Source organism: Oryzias latipes, chromosome 24 (genome assembly GCF_002234675.1).
Source record: "Oryzias latipes chromosome 24, ASM223467v1".
NCBI lineage: Eukaryota > Metazoa > Chordata > Actinopteri > Beloniformes > Adrianichthyidae > Oryzias > Oryzias latipes.
In genome coordinates, this window is record NC_019882.2 from 21,566,983 (window position 1) to 21,590,104 (window position 23,122).

Genomic DNA, 23,122 nt, shown 5'->3' on the forward strand with positions numbered 1-23,122 from the left:
TTTTATTTTCATTGTAGAACACATTGAAAGAGAATAAATGCTGCCTGACTCTTGACATGGAAAGAAGATTTGGATCTTTTCTGTGTTATTATGGATTTAAAAGTCTGTTGGGGTCCTTTTTAAAGAGGGGCGAGGGAATACTTAAAATAAATAAGATTGTCTTTTAAAAAAATCTAGTCACATCTCACGAAAAGTTCAGATATGAGGAGAGGGAAGCTGTTTGCCTTCATCCGCCCCCACCATGACTGACATGTTTGCCACACTTCTGTAAAACAATCTGTATTAAGAAAATATTCAATAACAAGCCGTGCAACCTGTCAGAGAAGAGAAACAGGTGGAAAATGTTTTTTGCCCCCCACAGGAGGAGTTCTTTTTCCCCTGAAGCACTTGATACATCAAGATTTTTGTCACAGAAAAGAATGAAGCGGAAATGTGTTTAAAGTGGGTACAGAACATCTCCTGGGATGTAACCTAGATGTTTTCATCTGCAGCCTTTTCTGCCAGAGCCCTGTCTCAGGGCTGCTGACCTTAAGGGGGGGGGGGCAGGAAGACGATATGCTGTACAGAAAGGAAACTGTGTGTTTCTCTTTTCTCTCTCGTGGGAGAACGTTTACAGCAGCACCTGGAGACAATGTGTCTTCTTTCTGTGTGAAGCTGGCTTTGTGAAGTGCATCACATGACATCTGCAGCAGCTGCTCGAAACCCAGCTGAACTACTGCAACTCTCCTCTGCCGGGGTTTCTTCCCCTTCTCCCCTGCACACACCACCCTAACAGTAGCTGTATTTCCATCACACAAACATGCAACATTTTATCAAAATTCTAGAAATGTTAGAAGACCACATTTTTGCAATTTCACTGTTTCCATTCATTTGTAATTATGGGAATAAACACAAACCAACTGAGGCGATGAGTCATTCAGAAATGTGGCGACTAATGTGAACAATACTTACGTTCACATTTTGGCCACGGCACTAGCGCTCATCACCTTGCCTATGGTGGAAGGTTGGTGCCAGTGTTCGGCAGTGGAACTGCAATCAGTGTGTGGCTAAGGATGAAGCCATTTTGGGAAATGGTGGTTGGCGAAATTCAAGAGGAGCTGTTGATCCAACAGTTCTGACAAGCTCAACTTTTGATGAGCTGTGTGATGCTGTGGCACCTCTTGTGGTGCAGCGCCCAAAGCAGCTATTTCCCACCAAGAAGTGCATCGCCATCTGGTTGTTGGTCACATGACTCATTGAAATAGAAAATAGTGTTTCCATTGCAGTTTTGCAAATTATGTCAATTAGACACTCCTCAAATACCACTTCCTCCAAGTACACAAACTTGTATTTCAATAAATGCTGGTGATTATTCATTGTCACATTTTCCATTAGTCACATTTGTTATCGTAAATCCAATTCGTGCAATTTCATAGTCAATGGAAATGTAGTTAGTGACTCTCATTCATTACCAGTTTTTGAAATAAACTGGTGATTGTTATGAGCTCCTTGAAAGCGGAGAGTTTTACTTAGTAATGATGACAACTAAGTGACTGAAACATGGACCTTGTGGTTCTGGGTCACATAGACTGGAAGTCCTTTTAAAGCCACACTCAGGGGTCATTATGGGAGTCGTTCATCCTCGGCTGCCATGTGGAGGTGAGAGACAGTCTTTACCCTCTGTCGCTACCCAATCTGTAACGGCTACCCAATCAGACCCTGCATTCCCAAATATTACATCACTTCGTCTTTGTGGTCAACATTCTGACAGTTAAGAAATGTTATTTAGGTTAGCTCCCATAATTTATATATATTTAGTATGTTTGAGGTTCCAAGATTGTAAACCTTGTAATTGGATATTCAATTATTAAAATATAATATATAAACAAGGTCAGCTCCAGGTAACATGTCCCGACAGTACTCAAATCAAATCAAGTCAAACTTTATTTGTATAGTACTTTTCCAACTTGTGTTAGTCAAAGTGCTTTACATAAAAAAAACAGAATATAATTTTAAACTAAATTCCAGGTTCACTGAAAAGACAAAACATCAAACAGATATTCTGTATCAAAACCCATACAATGCCCCCCCCCACACACACACACACCACCATGTTAAAGCACAAAATGACTGACTATGTAGAAATCTGGCTTTGGGGGAGTGGGGAATTGATATTTTGGGGACATCTCCTCATCAGTGACCCCCCACTCAAGTTCACAGAACATACAGGACCCCCTAGATCTAAGCAACGAGCCAGACCTGGGAGGTTACATTGCAGTGACCCACTAAGAAGAGTCAGTCACCTCTGAGAAAAACACTGGAGTTGCAACTAAAATCTAAAAGGAATCAAACAAATAAGAATTAAAACATAAATAAATAAACCTTAAAATACAGATCTATATCAGGGAATATGAATCCAAAAATATACCAAATTTAAGTAAAAAGAGAACATAAATAATTAAAATATCAAACAAATTCCTAAATTTCAACTAAAAGCTAAATTAAAAAGGTAGGTCTTGGGCCTTCCTTTAAAAACATGAAAAGTCTCTGCGGCCCTGAGGATAATGCTGGTTCATTAGTTTTCTTATCAGCCACTTTGAACTTAAATGGTGAAGAATATGTAGTAAAGATGTGACGTTCTTTTCCACAATCTTAAACAGATTTGCCCCAATAAATAATGCTGTCTCTGCATGGACCTGATTGACTCTCTTCACTCTCGGTGTGAAGAAGGAGTTGGTGCTGTCTGCCATCACCGTGACTGGGGACCAGAGCTCAGGAGGGGTCCATACTGGAGCACCTCCAGTATGGACCCCTGACAGCACCTGTCAGGGCTAGAGAGATAGATTAGTTGTAGAAAACTTGGAGAAAAAAAGGGATGAATGCTCTTAAACGCATATTTAAAGTTAAAAAAATATATAAATCTTAATTATCAGGCTGGATATGTTTAAGAAAGTGGAAAAAATCTCAAATTTTTCTAGAAATTCTTCGCATTTTACGTTCAAATCGGCTGATAAGAACACTCAGATGACCCAGTATTCTAGCAGCATTTAAATGAGTCATTTACCCAGAAGTCTGAAGATGTGAAAGGGGTTGTGAGACCCCTCGTGGACGTTTAACTCTGATCTGTGTGTAAATGTGGTTTTTCTCTTTGTGTCAGGTGATTAGTGCGTACTATTTAAAAATGTGTATGCATAGGAGCCATTTTGAAATCCTTCTTAGTTTTCTGCTGCTGTAATTTCAAGTTGTGCTTCCATAAATTGTATTTTGTATTTGTACGTATTTGATATTCAATTGTACATGGGAATACACAATTGCAGTACACAGTTATACACAAAATGTTTTGTATGAGTTACAAATCAAGTATTAGATTTTAGAATTAAAAAACTATCTGTCATCATGAGGAAGCTGCTCAGCTCACTGATCCTTAACCAGCTCGGACTTTTGAATACTTTTGCTCATTAAAGACTGATGTCCAGCTATTCTGTGGTATGAAATCAAATCTGCTCCACAGTGGTAATTATAGTGTATAAGAAAATGACTAAATGATGGTCACTAACTATGGGATTCATCTCTGTAAAAGCTGGTTTTCTTTGTTTTGATTGGTTTAGCTCTGCACAGGGAGGAGCTACAGCCCCACTGGACTGATCATTTTCCACTCCATTGGCCTGACTTAACCCTTGTGCTATCCTATGGCCATTGACGTGTTCTCCCTACCATGACAAAGGTGGATAAAGGTGGAAAGATTTCATGTAATCCATGGACACCAGTGAAGATCACAAATCATTGAAGAAAAAAGGTTCAGAGCACTGTCTAGTGGGTCTACATGACCCAACTCCCAATGTCAGAGTGCCTAAGATAGCACAAGGGTTAATGATGATGACACCTTCACGGTCCACATAATGAACCCACCTATGACTCTGCTAACTTCTGCTGTTATGCTGTCATGGTGTGGATCTGCAGCAGCCATTACCTGCTTGCCTCAGGCCGTTGCTGAATTAAGCATCATTTCTGTTTGTTTTTGCGGATAGAATACATTTCTGTTTCTGTCAATGTTTGAGCAGCCGCTTCTGAATGTTGAAACTTTTTCCAATCGTTCCATAATGTAGTCAGTGCTTCTTTTAAGAGTTCTTCCACAGAACCTTTTAAGCAGTGAGTCCGTTGGAGCTTGGATCTTCCTGATTTCTTCTGAGTCTGACTGCTGCAAATCAGGTCTAAACAGTTATCCGATGGTCCAGATGGTCAGATGTGTGGGAGATTACCCATTTTCGCTGTTTTAAAAACATTTAGCATCTCCAGGATATCAGCACTGTGTTCATCCAAAAAGTTACTGTTGAAACACAGAGTAGTTAGGAATATGAAAGATCATAAAATATGTTTTTCTTTGTGTTTATTTTATTCTATTAAAGACATTTTAATAAGAATGTCGGCACCGCGATTTAGCCACAGCTTCAGCTCTGTTTTTTTGGAAAAGTCTCGCCCCTTTAACTGTCTCCACCAATCATTCTTGGAGTCTTAATCATATGTCATCAGTGTGACCAATCAGTAGTGATTAAAGTCTTCACTTCCTTGTTCTGATTCTGCTCATAAAGTCGCTCAGTTCCAACAAAAATACCAGCTAAAGCTCGTATTTAGCGGTGTAGCTTTCCACGGGATCTGCTTTCAGACTGTGGAACAAGTGAACAAAACAGTGAAGCTCAGAGAAGAGAGTCTTTTTGCCAGTTGTGGCAGTTTTCACACTACATCTCCCATGATCCATTAGGTAAAAAGCGACAGAGTCTCAGCATACAATGAGTCGTCCCTGCTAAACGTCTTAAACCTCAATGAACATACATCAAACAGTTTTTCCATCTTCTTGATGAAATCAGAGGTCAACAGTTTAGTTCTCCTTCAAGGTTTGTGTTTATTTACAGCCAAACATCCCAGAGTTTAGTTCAAGTCATTTTTCTAACTGAAACACTTCTCTAATAAAGTCTGGATTATTTTATGTTAAATTTGAGAAGAAGTAATAACAACATTTAAGAAACAGGATTAAGGTGAATTGAGATCTACTCCCTCTCCCATGGATTTTTAGGATGTTAGCTCAGAGTAAGTCCAGGTTCCATCGAGTCGTGATTCATGCAGGCGGTAATGATGCCCGACGGAGACAATCAGAGGTTCTTAAGTTAAACGTAGCTTCGGTGTGTAAACTGGCTAAGACGATGTCCGACACTGTAATTTTCTCTGGTCCCCTGCCGAACTTAGTCAGTGATGAAATGTACAGCCGCTTTTCATCATTTAACCGCTGGCTTTCTAGATGGTGCCCAGAAAACGGCGTTGGTTTTGTGGATAACTGGAGCGCGTTTTGGGGGAAGCCCGGTCTCATGCAGGGAAATGGTGTCAATCCCACCCGGGACGGTGCCGCTCTTCTTTCTAGAAACATTTCTGCTAGCCTTAGTCTGTTAACCTGACAATTCAGAGACGAGACCCGGGCGCAGAGCAGCAGTGGAAAACGCTCCTCTGAGCCTCCCTTAGGGTTAGTGCCGGTGCAAAACCCATGCAGGGGAAGTCGAGCAGGTCCGAGCTTTAGCTTATGTGCTGAAAGACAAATGAAAGGAGCGCGTCATAGAAACCTTAAAGTGACAGACAGCAGTTCTCACAAGCAGAATTATGATGTAATTAAATGCGGTTTATTAAACATTCGATCCATTTCCTCCAAGTCCCTCTTAGTCAACGAGTTAATTACTGATAAAAACCTTAGTCTTTTAGCCTTAACAGAAACTTGGCTCCATCAGGATGACTATGTTAGATTGAATGAAGCAACCCCCCCCCACTTATGCTAACTATCAGAAATCCAGGATTTCAGGTAAAGGAGGTGGTTTGGCAGTAATATCACAGTCTAGCTTACTTCTCAGCCCTAAAGTTAAAAATGCTTATAATTCATTTGAAAGCATCATATTGTCTGTAAATCACCCAAACAGGAAAACTCAAAAACCTGTTTTTTATTCATATTTATTTATCCCCCCCACCCCACCCCGGCCCGTATTCAGAATTTTTAACTGAGTTTTCCGGCTTCCTACAGACTACTATTTCAGATTCTGATCAAACTATAATATTAGGGGATTTTAATATTCACGTTGATGACCCCAGTGACTGCCTAGGAAAGGCTTTTGCAGCTTTATTAGATGATGTTGGTTTCACCCAAAGTGTGAATGAACCCACTCACTGTCATAAGCACACCCTGGACCTTGTTCTAACCCATGGTATAGAGATCAGCCAGCTGAGTGTCCTTCCTCTTAACCCCATCATTTCTGATCACTTTATGATTACCTTCCAGTTTACATTAGAACATGCTACCACCCCAGCGAATAAGAAACAGCTTAGAAGAACCTTAACTGACCGTTCTGTGTCTGAGTTTAAACACAGTTCAGCCAGTACTTAGTGATATTCTGAGAAAATACTCTGAGCCCAGCTCCCATAGCATCAGTCCTAGTATAAATGACCAGTTTGTTAATGATGCCTTACAAGCCCTCAGGAGTACACATGATGTTGTTGCCCCCCTGAAACCTAAGTTCGTCAGACAAAACCGAGTAGCACCGTGGTTTAACGCTGAAACTCGTTCTCTTAAACAAGTAACTCGTAAGTTGGAAAGAGAATGGCGCCGCTCCAGTTCAGAGCAGTCTCTGGATACCTGGAAACATAGCCTATTAAATGATAAAAAATCTCTGCGTAGAGCTAGAAGCCAGTACTATTCAACCTAAATATCAGAGAATGGAAACAACCCAAGATTTCTTTTTAGCACTATTGCTAAATTAACTCACAGTCAGAACTCAGTAGAACCACATGTTCCTGTTTCTCTCAGCTCTGATGATTTTCTTACATTTTTCAATAGTTAAAATCTCAAATATTAGACATAAGTTGAATCAAGTTATGACACATTAACATCACCCAGTGAGGTCCTTAGGCAAGACCCTTAACGCTACTGCCTCCCGAGCGTGGTTAGGCTGCAGCTCACCGCTCCCCCAGGGGATGGGTCAAATGCGGAGAAGAATTTCCCTTCGTGGGATAAATACAGTATCAATTATTATTATTATTATTATTATTATTATTATTATTATTATTATTATTCCTACTATCAGCCCAGAGCAGGCTGAAGCGGTAGAAGTGAAAGCATCCATAGAAACCTCTGTAAGGTTATTTGCCACAGTCTTTTAAATATTCAGTTGTTAAACCTCTTCTGAAAAAGCCCAGTTTGGATCCTATTAACTTGGCCAACTATAGACCAATATCAAACCTGCCCTTTATTTCTAAAATCCTAGAAAGAGTTGTAGTTAAGCAGCTTTACTGCCACCTACAGGACAACAGCCACTTTGAAGACTTTCAGTCGGGGTTTAGACCCCACCACAGTACGGAAACTGCACTAGTTAGAGTCTCTAATGACTTGTTATTGGCCTCAGAAAAGGGACTACTTTCTATTCTGGTCCTGTTAGACCTCAGTGCAGCCTTTGACACTATCGACCACAGTATGTTACTCCATAGATTAGAGCAGGACATAGGGATCAGAGGATCTGCTCTCCAGTGGTTTAAATCCTATCTGTCTGATAGGTATCAGTTCGTTAATGTAAATGGCCATTCCTCTCAGTGCACTCCAGTTAACTATGGAGTCCCACAGGGCTCAGTCCTGGGACCGATCCTGTTTACGCTTTATATGCTACCCCTAGGAAACATAATCAGGAAACACAGCATTAATTTTCATTGTTATGCCGACGATACGCAGTTGTATTTATCTATTAAACCTGACCAGAATGAGGATATAGAGAAACTGAACGCCTGTATCAGAGACATCAAGGCCTGGATGACACTTCTTTACCTCCTCTTGAACCCAGAAAAAACTGAGGTCAACATACTCGGTCCTAAAAACCTCAGAGATGCTCTGTCTGATCAGATAGTCTCCCTGGATGGCATAAGTATAGCCCCCAATTCCACAGTTAGAAACCTTGGGGTTTTATTTGACCAGGATTTATCATTTAAGGCTCACATATCTCAGGCGTGTAGAACTGCCTTTTTTCACCTGCGGAATATTGCCAAGATCAGAAATATACTTTCTAATAGTGATGCTGAAAAACTCATCCATGCGTTTGTTACGTCTAGGCTGGATTACTGTAACTCCTTGTTAGCAGTGTGTCCTAAGAGTTCCTTAACCCTTGTGCTATCTTAGATGACCCCCCCCCCCCCCCCTTACATTGACGTGTTCTCCCTACCATGACAAAGGTGGATAAAGGTGGAAAGATTTCATGTAATCCATGGACACCAGTGAAGATCACAAATCATTGAAGAAAAAAGGTTCAGAGCAGTGGGTTTAGCGGGTCTGGATGACCCCACTCCCAATGTTTAGTGCTTAGGATAGCACAAGGAAGAGAATTCACAAGGTTGTGAATTCTCCCAAGGTTGGGAATTCTTCACAAGGTTGTGAAGTCTCCAGCTTGTTCAGAACGCAGCAACTAGATTGTTAGCTGGAACCAGCAGAAGAGATCACATCACTCCTGTGTTAGTTTCGCTCCATTGGCTCCCGGTTGATTCTAGAATCAAGTTCAAGATTCTCCTGTTAACCTATAAGGCCTTACATGGAATGGCCCCATCCTATATCAAAGACCTCATAGTCCCTAACCATCCAAATACAACACTTTGTTCCCAAAATGCAGGACTGCTTGTGGTTCCTAGAATTAGTAAAAGTACGGTTGGAGGTGGAGCGTTTAGGCACCAAGCCCCTGTTTTATGGAATAAAAGGCCGACTCAGTCTCTACATTAAAAGTTAGACTGAAAATATTCCTCTTTGGACAGGCTTATTGTCAGACTAGATAGTAATCAGAGGATGTTTAACTTACTACTAAAATGTTTGTATTAAACTTAATACCAATAACAATAAAGTTGTTAGTAGGCTGCTAGAAGTTGAAGCTGGGATGACTATGGTGCACTGGGGTTCTGTCCTCTTTTCTCATCTACTTCTACTCTCCCTCTTTTCTCTATTCTTGATCATTTTTTATCATTCATCGTGGTAGAGTGGTGCAGCGATAGGGCGGTCGACCCATGATCGCAAAATTGCAGGTTCGATTCCCGCCTTACACACCCTTGAGTCAATGTGTCCTTGGGCAAGACACTGAACCCCACCTTGCCTCTGGTGGTGGGCGGGCGCCTGTGTTCGGCAGCAGAGCTTCCACCAGTGTGTGAATGTGTGTGTGAATGGGTGAATGGGTCTGTGACTGTAAAGCTGTTTGGGCCTTGTAGGTAGAAAAGCGCTATATAAGTATATGCCATTTAGTTCCCTCTGTTTGGTGCAGTGCGATTCATGTAATGTCCCTCTATCCCACTCCTCTCCTGGGGAGTGGGAGTGCTTCCAGATTCCAGTTGGCTCATCCGTGGTTCTCTACCTCGCCTCTACTACTGCTTCTACACCTGGCTGTGGATCGTGTCTCCGGCTCGTCTCGTGCCCCCAGCCATCCCCCCACTCCATCTGGATGAAGCTCATTTGCTGGACTTTAAATATGTAGTTGTAGATTTAGATAAGTTAATTCTTCTCTATGAGTGCTGGTGCATCGCCTGTACATCCTGGGGGAGGATCCCTCCTTCATGTGGACACCCCTGAGGTTTCTTCGTTTTTTCCGGAATCCGTTTTTTTTAGGAGTTTTCCTTACCGGGAAGGAGGGTCTAAGGGCAGGGATGTCCAGTTTAGTTTACTCTGTTCAGTTAGTTCTATTTAGTATTTTCCTATTGAATTCTATGTATTCATGATCCTTTTGATTTTATGTTTTACTTTTTCAATTACCGATACAAAGGCCATCGAGACGTCTGTTGTTGTGAATTTGGGCTATACAATTGAAATTGAATTGAATTAAATTGCCACTGGGGTCCATTTTTAGGACATATAATGTGTCGTTCCCCTGCTACGCTGATGACATTCAGATCCACCACATAATTACGTGTGCCAGCATTTAAAATCTGGAGGAGCTGAGGGTCTTGGTAATCTACAATCTTGGATGGAGCTTAACTTCCTCTGTCTGAGTTAAAACAAGATAGAGGTGTTTGTTTTTGGAAAGACTCACCTGCTGAGGGGTTGCTGTAATGCTGTTGGTCCCCTGGACCCTTCAGATGCTCCTTTCATTAGGTTTGTTGGGGTAAACCTTGACAGGCATTTAAATTTGACAAACAGGTCAGGGCTATAGTCCAGTCTAGTTTTTATCACTTAACGTTAATCAGCAAAGTCAAGCCATACCTTCCTCCTCATGCTTTGGAACAAGTGATTCATGTTTTTCATATTCTCCAGACTGGACTACTGTAACTTTCTGTACAGTGGCATTGACCAATCTCTGCTCCGCTGTCTCCAGCTGGTTCAAAATTCAGCGGCCCGCCTGTTAACAGGGACCTGACAGTGTGAGCATATCACTCCAATATTACGCTCTCTTTACTGGCTGCTTGTCTCTCTAAAGGCCTGTTCACACCGGGACGAATTTCGCCGGCGATTTTCGCCGACGTTTAACGCCTCGTGACTAAACAAAGGGCACCAACGAGAGTGTGCACACCGACGCGAAAAAACGCCAGGCGTTAAAGCGTCAAAAAAAAAAAACGCCTCGGGTTCGTTTTTTTTTTCGACGCGTCGCGTCGAAATCTACTCGACCAATGAGAATGGCGCTTTTGCTCACGTGTCTGGAGCTTCTGAAGTTACAGTAAAACACAACTTGGGGGCGCTCAAACACAAAACTGCCTTGCTGAGCACACATACCAGCGAAGAAGATAGACGCCAAGTAGCGTCTACACTGCCGCGAAGAAATAATGACGGACATTCTTAAATATCCCCTTACCAAGCACCAGTTGGAGCTACTGGTGCTTGAAATATTCATGTTTTCTTTGTTTGATTCTGACAAGCGTGTAAAAACTTGCTCTCTTCTTCTGAGTGAAAAGCGACTTTAAGAAGCGTAAAGTTGCGCAGCGCCACCTTGTGTACAGGAGTATTTCTGTTTTACATTAAGCGCCATCTAATGTCAGGGAATGAAATTGCATGTTCACTCCACTCATCGTCAGCGAAAATCGCCTGGGTGTGAACACAAAAAACGTGGCGAAAAACGCTGGCGAATAACGCCTGGCGAATATTCGTCCCGGTGTGTACGGGCCTTTAGAATCATTTTTAAGATTTTACCTCTGGTTTTTAAATGTTTAAATGGTCTGGCACCTCTGTACCTTTCAGAGCTTTTACATGTTTTTTGTCCTTTGTCCACGTCGAGTCCTAAGATCTGAAGATCCAAGGCTTTTAATGGTTCCCAGGATTGTGACTCGGGGAGACAGAGCCTTTTCAATTGGAGCTCCTAAACCCTGAAATGCCCCCCCCCCCCCCCCCTCTTTTCTGTGAGGTCTTCCAGAACCGTCAGTGATTTTAAGTCACTTTTAAAAGCTCATCTTTTTACTCAGGCTTTTAACTCCAGTGAGCAGATAGTGGGCCAGCCTGTCAATTTTTTCACTTTATTGTTGTGAAGAATAGTTAGAAACAGCCCATTGCTTTATTGCTTTTATTGTTTAAATGATTTTATTGCTTTATTGTTATTGTTTCTTTATAGTATCATATTGTTTAGTGATTTTATCTACATTTGATTTTACGTTCAGCACTTTGGTTGCGTCTGTTTTTACGAGTGCTCTACAAATAACAAAGTGATTGATTGAACCTCACATTGCTCCTGGTGGTTAAGAGCTGCCATCAGTGTGTGAAAGTGGATTTGCATAAACGGGAACTGTGACTAAAGTGCTTTGGCCCTTCTAAGACGGTAAAAAAGCAATATATAAGTGAAAACCATTTACCATCCGTCTCTAAAATCTGCATCTGCCAAGTGCTAACATGCTTGTTCTTACTAATGTTTGAAATGTTCTTTTATATATTTGAAAGGAACTGTTTAGCATTATGAATAGGGCGGTCACATGATTCCTTATTTGGGAGGGTAAGTTTGAAACTTCTGGTGGTGGACTCAAAGTGCAAGAAAGCACTTAAACATGACAAAAAAAACTACGGACTTAGGGAGGGACAGAGGAGATGACCTGACAGTGATGGAAACCAGACACGTCTTTATCCTGAGGACAATAAACAGTAACAAAAACATCTGTGGATGATCATGAACCTGAACCTGGACTGACTGTGACAGCACCACAAAAACAGACCCCCAGGAAAAAGGTTTCTTTAAATAAGCAACAAAAAAAAATCAATCTGCCGCTAGGGTAAGAAAAGTGGTCTTGGCAAGAATTTTTATTTTAAGGAGAAAATTCTAGTCTTAATCTTATTTTTTTAAATAAAATCATTTTGCTATTAAAAAATTTTCTTGGGTGGCCGTGGTGCAGAGGTAGAGCGGCTGACCTCTGATTGAAAGATTTCAGGTTAGGTTTCTGCTCACCCATGTGTCGAAGTGCAAGACACTGAACTCCACGTTGCTCCTGGTGATTACAGGTTGGCTCAGTGTTTGGCAGCAGAGCGGCCATATGTGTGTTTTTATGGCTGAATGGGACTGTAACCGTATCGCTCTGGGCCTTCTAAGAAAGTATTAAAGCACTATTATAAGTACACACAATTCACCATACAAATATTTTTATAGCAAGACAGAAAAAAAGACAATTTTTCTTGAAACACGTCTTTTTACTTTCCTAAGATTCAGTTTTTGCACAGAGAGAGAACTCAAAACAGAACATGATCAAAATACCACTAAAAAAGCAAACTGAAGCACAATCCTCCATGGATTTTGTCTAAAGGTCTCCTGTATGTCAGTCCTTTTCAGCTGATACAATTTATTGATAAACAGATGGACTATTTGGACATTGTAAAAGGTTAATGATAGGTCCTCTAATGAGCAGTCAGTTTGTTCATAAAGGAACTTTCACAAATCTTTCACAGACCTATTGTCATTTGTCATAGGTGCAGAAAAACAGCCAAAACAAAGGCTGCAGGCGTTTTTGTCCAGATGAGCAGAAACAAGTTGAAATGTCAGGAAAGCAGAGCAGCTTGTGGAGCCTTGCAGGTTCTTAGTGAGGTGACTGGCATATGGAGTCTACCACATAATTATGTGTGCCAGCAAACTCCCTTATCTTTAATGAACACTTGCTGACCGTTCAAAAGCCCCCACATCAGTGCCGGCATGGAGGGTGGCTGATTGCAGACTGAGTCAAAGCTGGCAGTCTTGCAGCCTCCTCTGAGCTGCTCCTGGAATCTGTCCTTTTCTATTAAAAGCTCTGTTTTGGAGTACTTTGAGAAGATTTTTTTTCTGTCATAAAATGTGAAAGGATCAGTCTGCCTGTTCGACTCATTAAGGGTTTCCTCAAGTCGTGCCCTGTTTTGAAAGGTGTTGCAGCTTTTCTTTGTGGTTCTACCAATTTAAGAATAATAATCCTCAATCTTTTTATCACTACGTTTAATTGTTGTGCAAAACCCTGTTTGAAATGCCTTTTTTTTCTATGGTACATCAGCTCATTAGAGTGAATTAGTGTGGAGTCAGCAAAATTAAAACCAAATTTAGGGTTCCGTTTAAGCCAGATTACAGGCAAATCTCAGAGCAGGCCTTTCTCCCGCCTACAAGGGAGCCAAGAGACTGAGGGAGAGCAGTGTTTTATCTCAATGAAGGCTGACTGGAGGGGGGGGGGTTGACTGTTGTAGGATGCAGAAAAAGCGAAGGTCACGCTGCTGGCCGGATGTAGGGGAGACCAGATGCCCCCTGAACCCACCTGAGAAGGTGTCCTGTGCAGACTCCACAGGGTCCTGGACTGCTGCTTTGTCCACATCACGCTGATGTCAGCGCTTAGTCTGCTGGCTGGACAACAAAGGACTTATAGATGTTGAAGGACAACGAATGAACCCATCGTCATATGAAGTAAAGGCAGTGTTTTGGTCCTGGTCAGCTGGCATCTGGAGAATGTTAATGTCAATAAAGATGAGATATATTGAGTGTTTTGTGCTGGCTGCTTTGAAGATCCAATTTCTAAAGCCTCTGTAATTCACAATGTTCACAGAATTCATGAACAGGTGGGTGAGGCTGATCACTGCTGTTTGACAGAAACAGCAAAGATGAAGCTGGTTGTTCTCATCAGTAACAGCAGAACATTGCAACATGGTTATTAACGGCCTTTCTCCTATTCTGTAATCCACAATGTCCTTTTTGCCAGGTCAAAAAGCTTTCTTTACAAGCGATTATACAATTTCCAGAAACAATCATGCTGTCTTTGTGACATACACATATTTGAACCTAGTTTCATTCAGGATCAGAACAAATCAGGGCCTTGGCTTCATGTTTTTATATTTGCCGCCAACTGATTGGCTGTCTCCACTTATGAATTCTCCAGATCTCTGGCACTTCTTAACCCTTGTGCTATCTTAGATGACCCCCCCCCCTTCCATTGACGTGTTCTCCCTACCATGACAAAGGTGGATAAAGGTGGAAAGATTTCATGTAATCCATGGACACCAGTGAAAATCACAAATCATTGAAGAAAAAAGGTTCAGAGCACTGTCTAGTGGGTCTAGATGACCCAACTCCCAACGGTAAAGTGCCTAGGATAGAACAAGGGTTAACCTTAAAAGATGTTCAAAGCCAACCTTGTTGTCCTATTATCTTGGCTTTGTGATGTCTGATAGATGATGAGGGGCACTGGGCTTTAAATGAGACCTGTCACTTTTACAGCTGACCTTGAGCTGTGATTTATGTCAGATAATGTTCTTAGGAGTCCCATTCTTCAAGATTCACTGTCAGTTGTGCTCAGCCATTGGTTGGAGTCAAAAAACCATCAGCAAGCTGGACACGATGCTCTGGTAAATAGATGCACCGTGACTCTGTGTCCTGCATCAGTGTAAGAGACGATTCAGTGTCTGTAACTGTGTCCATTCTCTGAATGCCCCCTGGTGTAGGAGGCAAATAACTCCCATTCCTTCATTTTTCTCAGTATTGATCTGGAAGTAGTGCTTCTGACACCAGTCCACAAACCGGAATTAGCTGACAGTCTCTGTTCCAGAGCCTTTTCTTTGGATTCAGAGTAGAGGCTGATGGGAAAGGGGGCCATGATTCTTTCCTTGGTGCTGCAGACGAGGTTGTCTGACACAGAAGCTGGTCATTTTTCATTAAGTATTTCTTAAAAAATCTTCTGATAAAAACATTGGAGGACATGATTCTCATAGTATTACCAGGCTTCTCCAGAGACCACGCTTGATGAAAAGGCTTGTTTTGTAGTCAATAAATTGTCATTTGGGAAGTACTTTTGGATCATTGTCATCGTTTGTTGAAGATTCCCGAAAGTTTTATTTGTTTTGGAAGAAAAAAACTGTCAAACACATTGATGCATGAATTAAATCACCCTGTGCAGCATTTTAACACTCATTTCACAATTAATAAGTCTAATTTCTGTTAAACTGCAGAGTTTTAATACTATCTACCAGGCTGCTTGTGTATATGCAGATATTGTTGTGTTTTTTTAAACTGAACATAACCTCCCATGTGCTTTCTTGCAGCACAAACAGTCCTCATGACTTTAGCTCTGATGAAACCAGCAAAGTCTCACACATTAATAATTACAACTGTCACACAAGGACATCTGTTTCCCAAGGCTGCATCAGCACTTCCACAGGCCGCTGATGCAGAAATGATTAGTGGTGACTCTGCACTTTTTCACCCAACAGCTACTTTTTTTGTTTTTCTCTTAGCTTTCTCTGAGCCATGCGTTAACATGTCAGACTTTTTAGGGTCTAATAACCTCACATAAACGATCTTTAAGAAATACATTTTCATCTATGGAACTGATAACCTGCCCATGAAAAAGTAACACACAAACTCTGGCTTTCAGAAAACTTTTATTTGTTTGAATAGAAGTAAACCTGGAAGTATTACATGGAATCACAGTCATGCATGCAAACAACTTCTTTGTATTGACAAGAACTAAATGGATTTTAATTGGTGGTAAATTGATTTTGTTTGGGTTTTACACTGACAACATACAGTTATAAATGTAGACCTTTGTGTTCTGATTTTCCGAATGTCTGCTCTGTGGGAGTGTTTTTACTAGAAACGGTGTCACAAGAGAAATCAGTTTACTGCTTTCCATGCTCAGCAGCACCCAGGTCTCCACACCTCAGACTCTGCAGCATCATAGATAGATAGATAGATATAAACTTTATTAATCTCCCAAAGGAGAAATTCAGGTGTCCGGTAGCAAAACACACAACCACACACAACAAACAACAGTAAAAAGACAGTTCACAAAATAATATCAGTTCATATCAGGCAGGTTCATTAAACAGCCTGATAGCTGTAGGGACAAATGAGTGCTTGTTCTTCTCAATCATCATGGTTTTCCTCCAGCTGCTCCTCTCAACGTTGAGTCTGCAGAGTTTAGGATCTAGAAGTTTTCTTGGAGGAAGATTTTTTTTTTGGTCCTGGAGAAGTCTAACTCTGGAAACAGCTTTACCTAATCCCCTATCCTGCTATGCAAACCAGGTTTCTGCTTCATAGGTTTTTCAGAAAGCAGGTTGCTTGAGAAAGTTGTAAAGATGAGATGATCCAGTCTAAAAAATAAGAAAACCTCACACTGTTCTTTTACTTTGAACTCACTCATTTGTGCTTAATGTCAGCCAAACGAACAAAGAACCACATGTTCTAAAGATCTTTGGCTTTATCATGAAAGAAATAAAAGGGTTTCAAAGATTCTTTTTTACAAAATTAATTTTTAATAATTCACAAAGTCTTTTTAAAAGAAGACCACAACAACAGAACAGTTATAAATAACAATGTAATGAAATATCAAAAGATAAACAACAATTCTCAATAAAGTGTTAAGCTGTTAACAAGCAGCTTCTAAAAATAAGCTTGAATAAAGAACTATCTACAAAAATGACTGAACTTTGTACAAAAACATTAGTTTTAAGTCTTTGAGAACAGTGGAGGAGGAGGGGCGGAGCCTGAGTTTTCTGGCCTTCTGCATGGCCTCTTGGCCTGGTGAAGGTTTCCAGGTCCAGACTCTGAAACGCAGGAAGAAAACTCTTTGAGTTGATGTAAAATGAAGAAGTGGATGTGAGCGTGAAATAGTTCAGGTGTTTGTGTGACAGAACAAGTGAAGCTTCGGGAGATTTGTGAAGGAAGCACAGCTTTCAAGAGAGGAGGAGCTTCCTGAAAAGTCTGGAGACTCCTGCTCTGATCACATCCACCACCTGATTCCTCCATCATGGGAACACAAACTGTCTTTGACTTCCTGTCTCACCTTCACCTCTGGCGTAAGGGGGAGCGGCAGCAGCAGCAGCAGCAGCAGTCCTTTTCCTCTTTCTCTTTCCCTATAAACAGTCTCCATGTAACCAAGTGTCTTTGCAGTGACTGCACACATTTGTGTGTGTGTGAGTGTGCAGAGTACACCTACATAGTTTTGAGCGCTGCTCCACCCAGGATGCCTCTGTTGGAACAGCTTTCTCTCCTGGTGGGCCTCCTGGAAGTACTTCTCCTTGTTGTCAGGAGACAGAGACGTCCACTGTGGACAGAAGACTTCCTGTCAGCTGCTGAACAAACACCTGAAGAAGATCTTTCTGAAAATCAAACATGGCCGCCGGCTCTTACCCTGTCACCCAGGACTTTGTTCAGAGCTGAGCTGTTGGTGATGTTCAGCTCTGCTTTGACCTTTGCCCTCTGCTCCTTTAAATAGAGCATGAAGGCATTGGGAGGCTTCTTAACGTATTCCTGGTTGCTTCTGCAGACAAACAGAACAGGTGAGCTGAGAGCTGACATGCTGCCTCTGTGACAATCTGACTGCAGACTGGAAGCTGCAGAGGAAACTCACGGCGAGCTGCAGCAGCTCAGAGGAGCAGGAGGCTGGTGGACCTGCTGGACTGTGGAAGGAGGATGGACCACATACATCGGGTAGATGATCAAGTGTGGAGCGTTGGCCTCCTGCAGACAAACAGAACAGATGACTCCACCTGCAGTCGCATCCTACTTCCTCCAGGTGGCATCTTTCTTGTCATTACATGTAGATGTTGCTGACCAGAGCTCAGACTGGTTGGAAGCTCTGACCAGAGTCTGCATGAGAGAACAGTGACGGACGCTGTCCTCTGCTTAGACTCTTACCTGTCCCTGCATGCTGCCAGGAGGCAGAGGATGGAACCACGATGCATTGGGGAGGTTCTGAGACCCACCAAGGCTGAGCTGAGGAGCTGGAGGTTCAGCAGGTGGTGCTTGACTCAGCTCAGCCTCGATGACCTCCATCAGCATGGAGACCACCTCCTCCCACTCCATCCCCTCAATAATCCTTCTAATATCAGTGAACAGTTCAGAGCTCGGTCCATCACTCATTCTGGATCTGTGGCAAACATTCATGCACAGCAGCTTTCAGTCTCTCACCATTTCAGTACAAATCCATCAAATGTTTGCAGGTTCAACCATTCAGTGACTTCTGAGCTCATGTGATGCTTTAATGAACATTTTCTATCATAACCATCCAGATTAAAGAGCAAAAAGCCTCAAAGTAGATTTTTGGATTCAGTGATCCACAAATGGAAGAAGTAACCAAACTTTGACTAAATTAGGAGGATTCATATTCTTTTAAGTATTTTTACTGTACAAAGTAATTGAAGCAAACAAGTTTTCCATCTGTAAACAAACATTTATGGATCTTTAATAAAAATACAAATGCAAAATAATTGGATGTTTTTGGAAAACCAAGTTGTCCTTTGGTAAAGATCTTTGGATTTTTTAGGCAGACTAGATGAACATTGGAGTAAAATCAGAGTTGGCGTCTTTACACTAAAGTTAGTTTCTCCTAATCAGAGAAAGTTCAGCACTCCTGATTTAAAACCTCTTTAAACAAAGATAAACATTGAAAAAAAGACATAATTAAAACAATAAAGACGGCCCAGAAGTTACTCAGGTCTGGAAATGATTTAAACTCATGTTTCTACCTAATTTCTCTCAATGAAGATGAAGATGAAGATGAAGGTGAAGGTGAAGGTAAAGATGCCAGCAACACAACTCTGACGATGTTTGGACTTCTGGCACCGCTTTAAGTATTTTATATGTCTAGAACCTTTTTGAAGAAAAACAATCAAGAAAAACAGCAACACCTACTTTAGAACTTTTCTGAGTGTTGCCTAGGCAACCAATATTAATATCTTTTAAATGTAGGTGCGTTCTGCATCAAAAAGGCGTACTGTCGCCCCCTAGTGGATTAAAAAATACGTAATAATGTATTGTCTGTGTGTATTTATATTATATATCTATTTAAAATTGACAACACATAAGCCACTCTTCAGCTAAGAATTTCCAATGAAAATCACCAAGATATGTTTCAGATTTACCACATTAACATGTTTTTCTTGTTGTTTGCATTTCTCCAAACTGTTCTGCAATCAAAAGGCCACATTTCTTTATTATTTAATTTGATCCTCCCAATCTAAGTCATTGAAACTTTATCAATGACTTTGGAAAAAGAGGATGTGAGCCAGACTAAAGTACCTGGCAGAACATGCTGATCTTTTAAACAGGTATTATAGTACTTTAAAAGGGAGACACCTTAGGAATACAACAAAGTAGTTCTGCAGAAACTCTGAGTCTATGATGTATGTGTGGGATAAGCTCACATCACAAGTTCAAACTTGGTACATTCTCTTAAATGAAATCCTATAATGGAAAAGTTATTGCAAAGTTTACATGTTACAGAGTAAAATTCACATTTTCTGGGGTCACCAGATGTGCATCAGTGTCTGTTACCTAGCAACCACTAAGCTAATGATGTCAGGCACAGTATCAATTTAGAAATCCATTAACGGTAAATCTAAAGTTTTTAAACTATTCAGAGGGGCAAACAGGTATTTATTCAGCCACATAATGTGCAGGTTCTCCCACTTAGAAATGGAACAGAAGCCTGCAATTATCATCATGCGTACACATAATGAGAGATTGAATGAAAAAAGAAATTCATGAAATCATATTGTCTGTTTTTAATTACTTTATTTGCAACTTAAGGTGCAAAATAAGTCTGTCAGAAGTCAGAGCTGAAAGTCAAAGACAGCTTTATTTGTCAAATATACTAAATTACTAAATATACTAAATTTGTCAAATATTCAAAATATACTAAATTTCCCCATTGTGGGATTGATAAAGACATCTATCTATCTATCTGTCTGTCTGTCTCTCTGTCTGTCTGTCTGTCTATCTATCTATCTATCTATCTATCTATCTATCTATCTATCTATCTATCTATCTATCTATCTATCTATCTATCTATCTATCTATCTATCTATCTATCTATCTATCTATCTATCTATCTATCTATCTATCTATCTATCTATCTATCTATCTATCTATCTATCTACACATGACATACAGCACAGATGAAATGTCTTTCAACCCACAATAATAGTAACAGCAGTCTAAATAGGTCAGTGCAAAAGTTGCAATGAGATGGTTCAAAGTGACAGTTTAAAGTGACTGCAGTGCTAAGATACAGTAAGTAGACGAGTGGGTTATGGCAGTCTTTGGTGAAGATGATGTTCTGATGCAGGCGGAAACGTTTTCTTCATAGTTTCAAAGTTCATAGCAGTGGAGTGGAGGGGGCATAGGGGGTAGGACAGGGAGGGAGTTGAGTTTCCTTATCGCCTGTTGAAGGAAACTCTCCTACTGGTTCTGGCCTGCAGACTTGGCAGTCTCCTCCCTGATGGCAGGAGGCGGAAGTGTCTCTGGGATGGATGTGATGGTTCACCTGTAATCCTGATGGCTTTGCGGGTGAGGCGAGAGTGATAAATGTCCTAGAGGCCAGTGAGAGACACCAAAGATGCAGAGACTTCCGGCAGGATGCGGTGCAGGCTCTGTACCACACAGTGGCACCACTGTAGAAGGTCTGCAGAATGAGGGAGGAACTCCGGCCCTCTTCAGTTTGCAGAGGAAGTACAGGCGTTGTTGGGCTTTCTTGGCCAGTGACAGAGTGCTGTGGTTCCAGCTCTGTCTCCCTCTGACGGGAACTGTCTCCTGAGTCCTAACCACACTTCCTGGATGCTGCACAGCAGACTTAAGCACTGCACTGAGCTGAGCTCAGTGGAAAGAATTGTTCGTGCCGCTCTGCCTTCATTACCGAGCGTTGTGTTTGGATTGGATCTGATCCTTTTTGTTCTGACCCTGACTCTGTTTGCCGGTCGACTCCCCCGACTCACCTGGATCTTGACTACCCTGTCTCACCTCTGATGATCTCATGCCTGTCATTGTCTAGAGCTGTGATGTTCTTGGGACTGTTGCTGGGCAACACAGACTTTCAACTCCCTCCCAAAATTTGACTGGCTAGACCACTCCAGGACTTGAAATGGTTCTTATGAAGCTGCAGCTTTGTTGCCCGGGCGATGTGTTCATTGGGGATCATTGTCAGGCTGGAAGAATTAGCCATGTTTCATCTTCAATGCTCTTGCTGATAGAAGGAGGATTACACTCAAAATCTCGCAATACACTGCCTTGTTGTTTCTTTCCTTTACACATACAAGTCATCCAAGTCCCTTTGCAGAAAAGCATGATGCTTTCACCCCTATGCCTTACCAAAAAGTTTTATTTTGGTATCATTTGACCTTGCAGTATTCTCTGATCTTTTTCTGGATCATCCAAATGCTGTCAGCAAACTTCAGATGGGCCTGGACGTGTAATGGGCCAAGCGAGGAGAGACATTTAGCAGTGCAGGGTTGGAGTCCATGGTGGCGTAGTGTAACTGATGGTAACCTTTAATATTTTGGTCCCACCTCTCTGCAGATCATTCTGGCCCATCTGCGTGGTTGTAGGATTTATTCTGACCATTCTTGTGTTCATTTTGATCCTGCAGGGTGAGATCTGGTGTAGACACCCAGATGGAGGGAGACAGTGGTCAGTGGTCTTGTTTCTATTTACAGTTTTTCTCAGTCGCTTTAGTACAATTCTCAGATCAGAATTGAAGTTTGCAAATACGTGTGTGCATTTCTCAAAACAATTTGTACAAACAGCAAAACACTATGGATTTCTTGCAAAAGCCTGTAACGTGCTCAAAATCTTTAGTTCATCTCTCAAAAGTAAGTCTTTATGTCATTGAACATGTCAGTGCCATCAGAATGTCAAGTCCTTGTGTCATTGTCTACGAACAAGATAGTCAAATGAATTAGTCATGTTGTCAATATAACTGTGTACTTTAGAGGGAGGTTCTGATGTAAACTATGGCTAAAGTTTGGATGACAATTATTGTAAAATGTAAGTTACACCTTTGTTTGATTGCAAGAGACTAGATAAGATTCACATTTACACTTTTATTGTTCATATTGTAATTTGTTGACAGACCATGTCATACCAACATAGAAAAAACCCACTGCAAACAGTAACACAAAGGGGAAAAAAGATAGGACAATATTCTGTACAACAGCACAGGCAGTGCAGTAGGAATTGGTGTGGTCTTCCTACACCTCTTGTCGTTCCTGTATGTTAGGCCACAAATTCTCATCCACATCACAGAGAATATCCTCTGTTGCGATGCAGCGTGGAAAGAATCTTTTAGAGTGTCTTATCCAGCCTCTGCAGGCGTCTGCTGTGATGTCATCACACGCTGCATCCATGGCAGCCAGGAGGGTCATTTGTGTATGTGGCTGACGATCATAAACTTTCCATCTCCATCCTGAGAAAAAGTCCTCAATAGGGTTAAGGAATGGAGAGTAGGGTGAAATAAACTCCATCCGCATCCTGTTGTGGGCTGCAAACCCTTGCCTGATGATGTTGGAGTGATGAACTCACATTGTCCCAAACCATCACACACGATGGCAGGTGATCTCCACTATGACCCCTCTCTTCTTCAGAGATTAGATCTCTGTAGAGAACTTCTAGAAAGGTTATAAGATGTTCTGTGTTGTATGTACCTATTATGGGAATATGAGTAAGCACACCATTGTCACAGATGGCAGCACCCATGGTTATGTTCCCGCCCCGTTGGCCTGGCACATCAACTGTAGCCCTGTGGCCGATGATATTTCGGCCACGCCTTCTGCCTTTTGTTAGGTTGAAGCCAGCCTCATCCATGTAGATGAAGCTGTGCGGTTGTTCACTTGGTTCAAGTTCCATCATACGCTAAAAACAGAAGACACAAAATGAGTTTTATGAATTACAAGAATTTACATTTTGGCCAAGAT

The 23,122-nt window shown here is 41.5% G+C and overlaps 2 protein-coding genes across 3 annotated transcripts in view; one reads left to right on the top strand and one right to left on the bottom strand.

Annotated features, from left to right (window-relative positions):
• The window catches only part of hs3st5 (heparan sulfate-glucosamine 3-sulfotransferase 5), a 64,298-nt gene that overhangs the window by 17,789 nt on the left and 23,387 nt on the right, over positions 1-23,122 (top strand). The window lies entirely within an intron of this gene.
• On the bottom strand, positions 16,665-19,040 carry LOC110017687 (transcription factor 7-like 1-A). The gene is made up of 7 exons (XM_023953062.1): positions 18,902-19,040; positions 18,072-18,303; positions 17,785-17,894; positions 17,565-17,694; positions 17,371-17,478; positions 17,218-17,287; positions 16,665-16,978 (listed from the first exon to the last, which is right to left on the bottom strand). Exons 2-7 carry the CDS (start codon positions 18,294-18,296, stop codon positions 16,881-16,883), a joined length of 741 nt encoding a protein of 246 aa, XP_023808830.1. The 5' UTR covers positions 18,297-18,303; positions 18,902-19,040; the 3' UTR covers positions 16,665-16,880.

Excerpts from the sequence above, each read along its gene's own strand:
- LOC110017687 (XM_023953062.1), bottom strand. The coding sequence starts at position 18,296 with ATGAGTGATGGACCGAGCTCTGAACTGTTCACTGATATTAGAAGGATT. Across the intron at positions 17,895-18,071 it reads CTGGCAGCATGCAGGGACAG|GAGGCCAACGCTCCACACTT; the intron begins GTAAGAGTCTAA and ends GTTTGTCTGCAG. Across the intron at positions 17,288-17,370 it reads GGAGCAGCGCTCAAAACTAT|GGAAAGAGAAAGAGGAAAAG; the intron begins GTAGGTGTACTC and ends GACTGTTTATAG.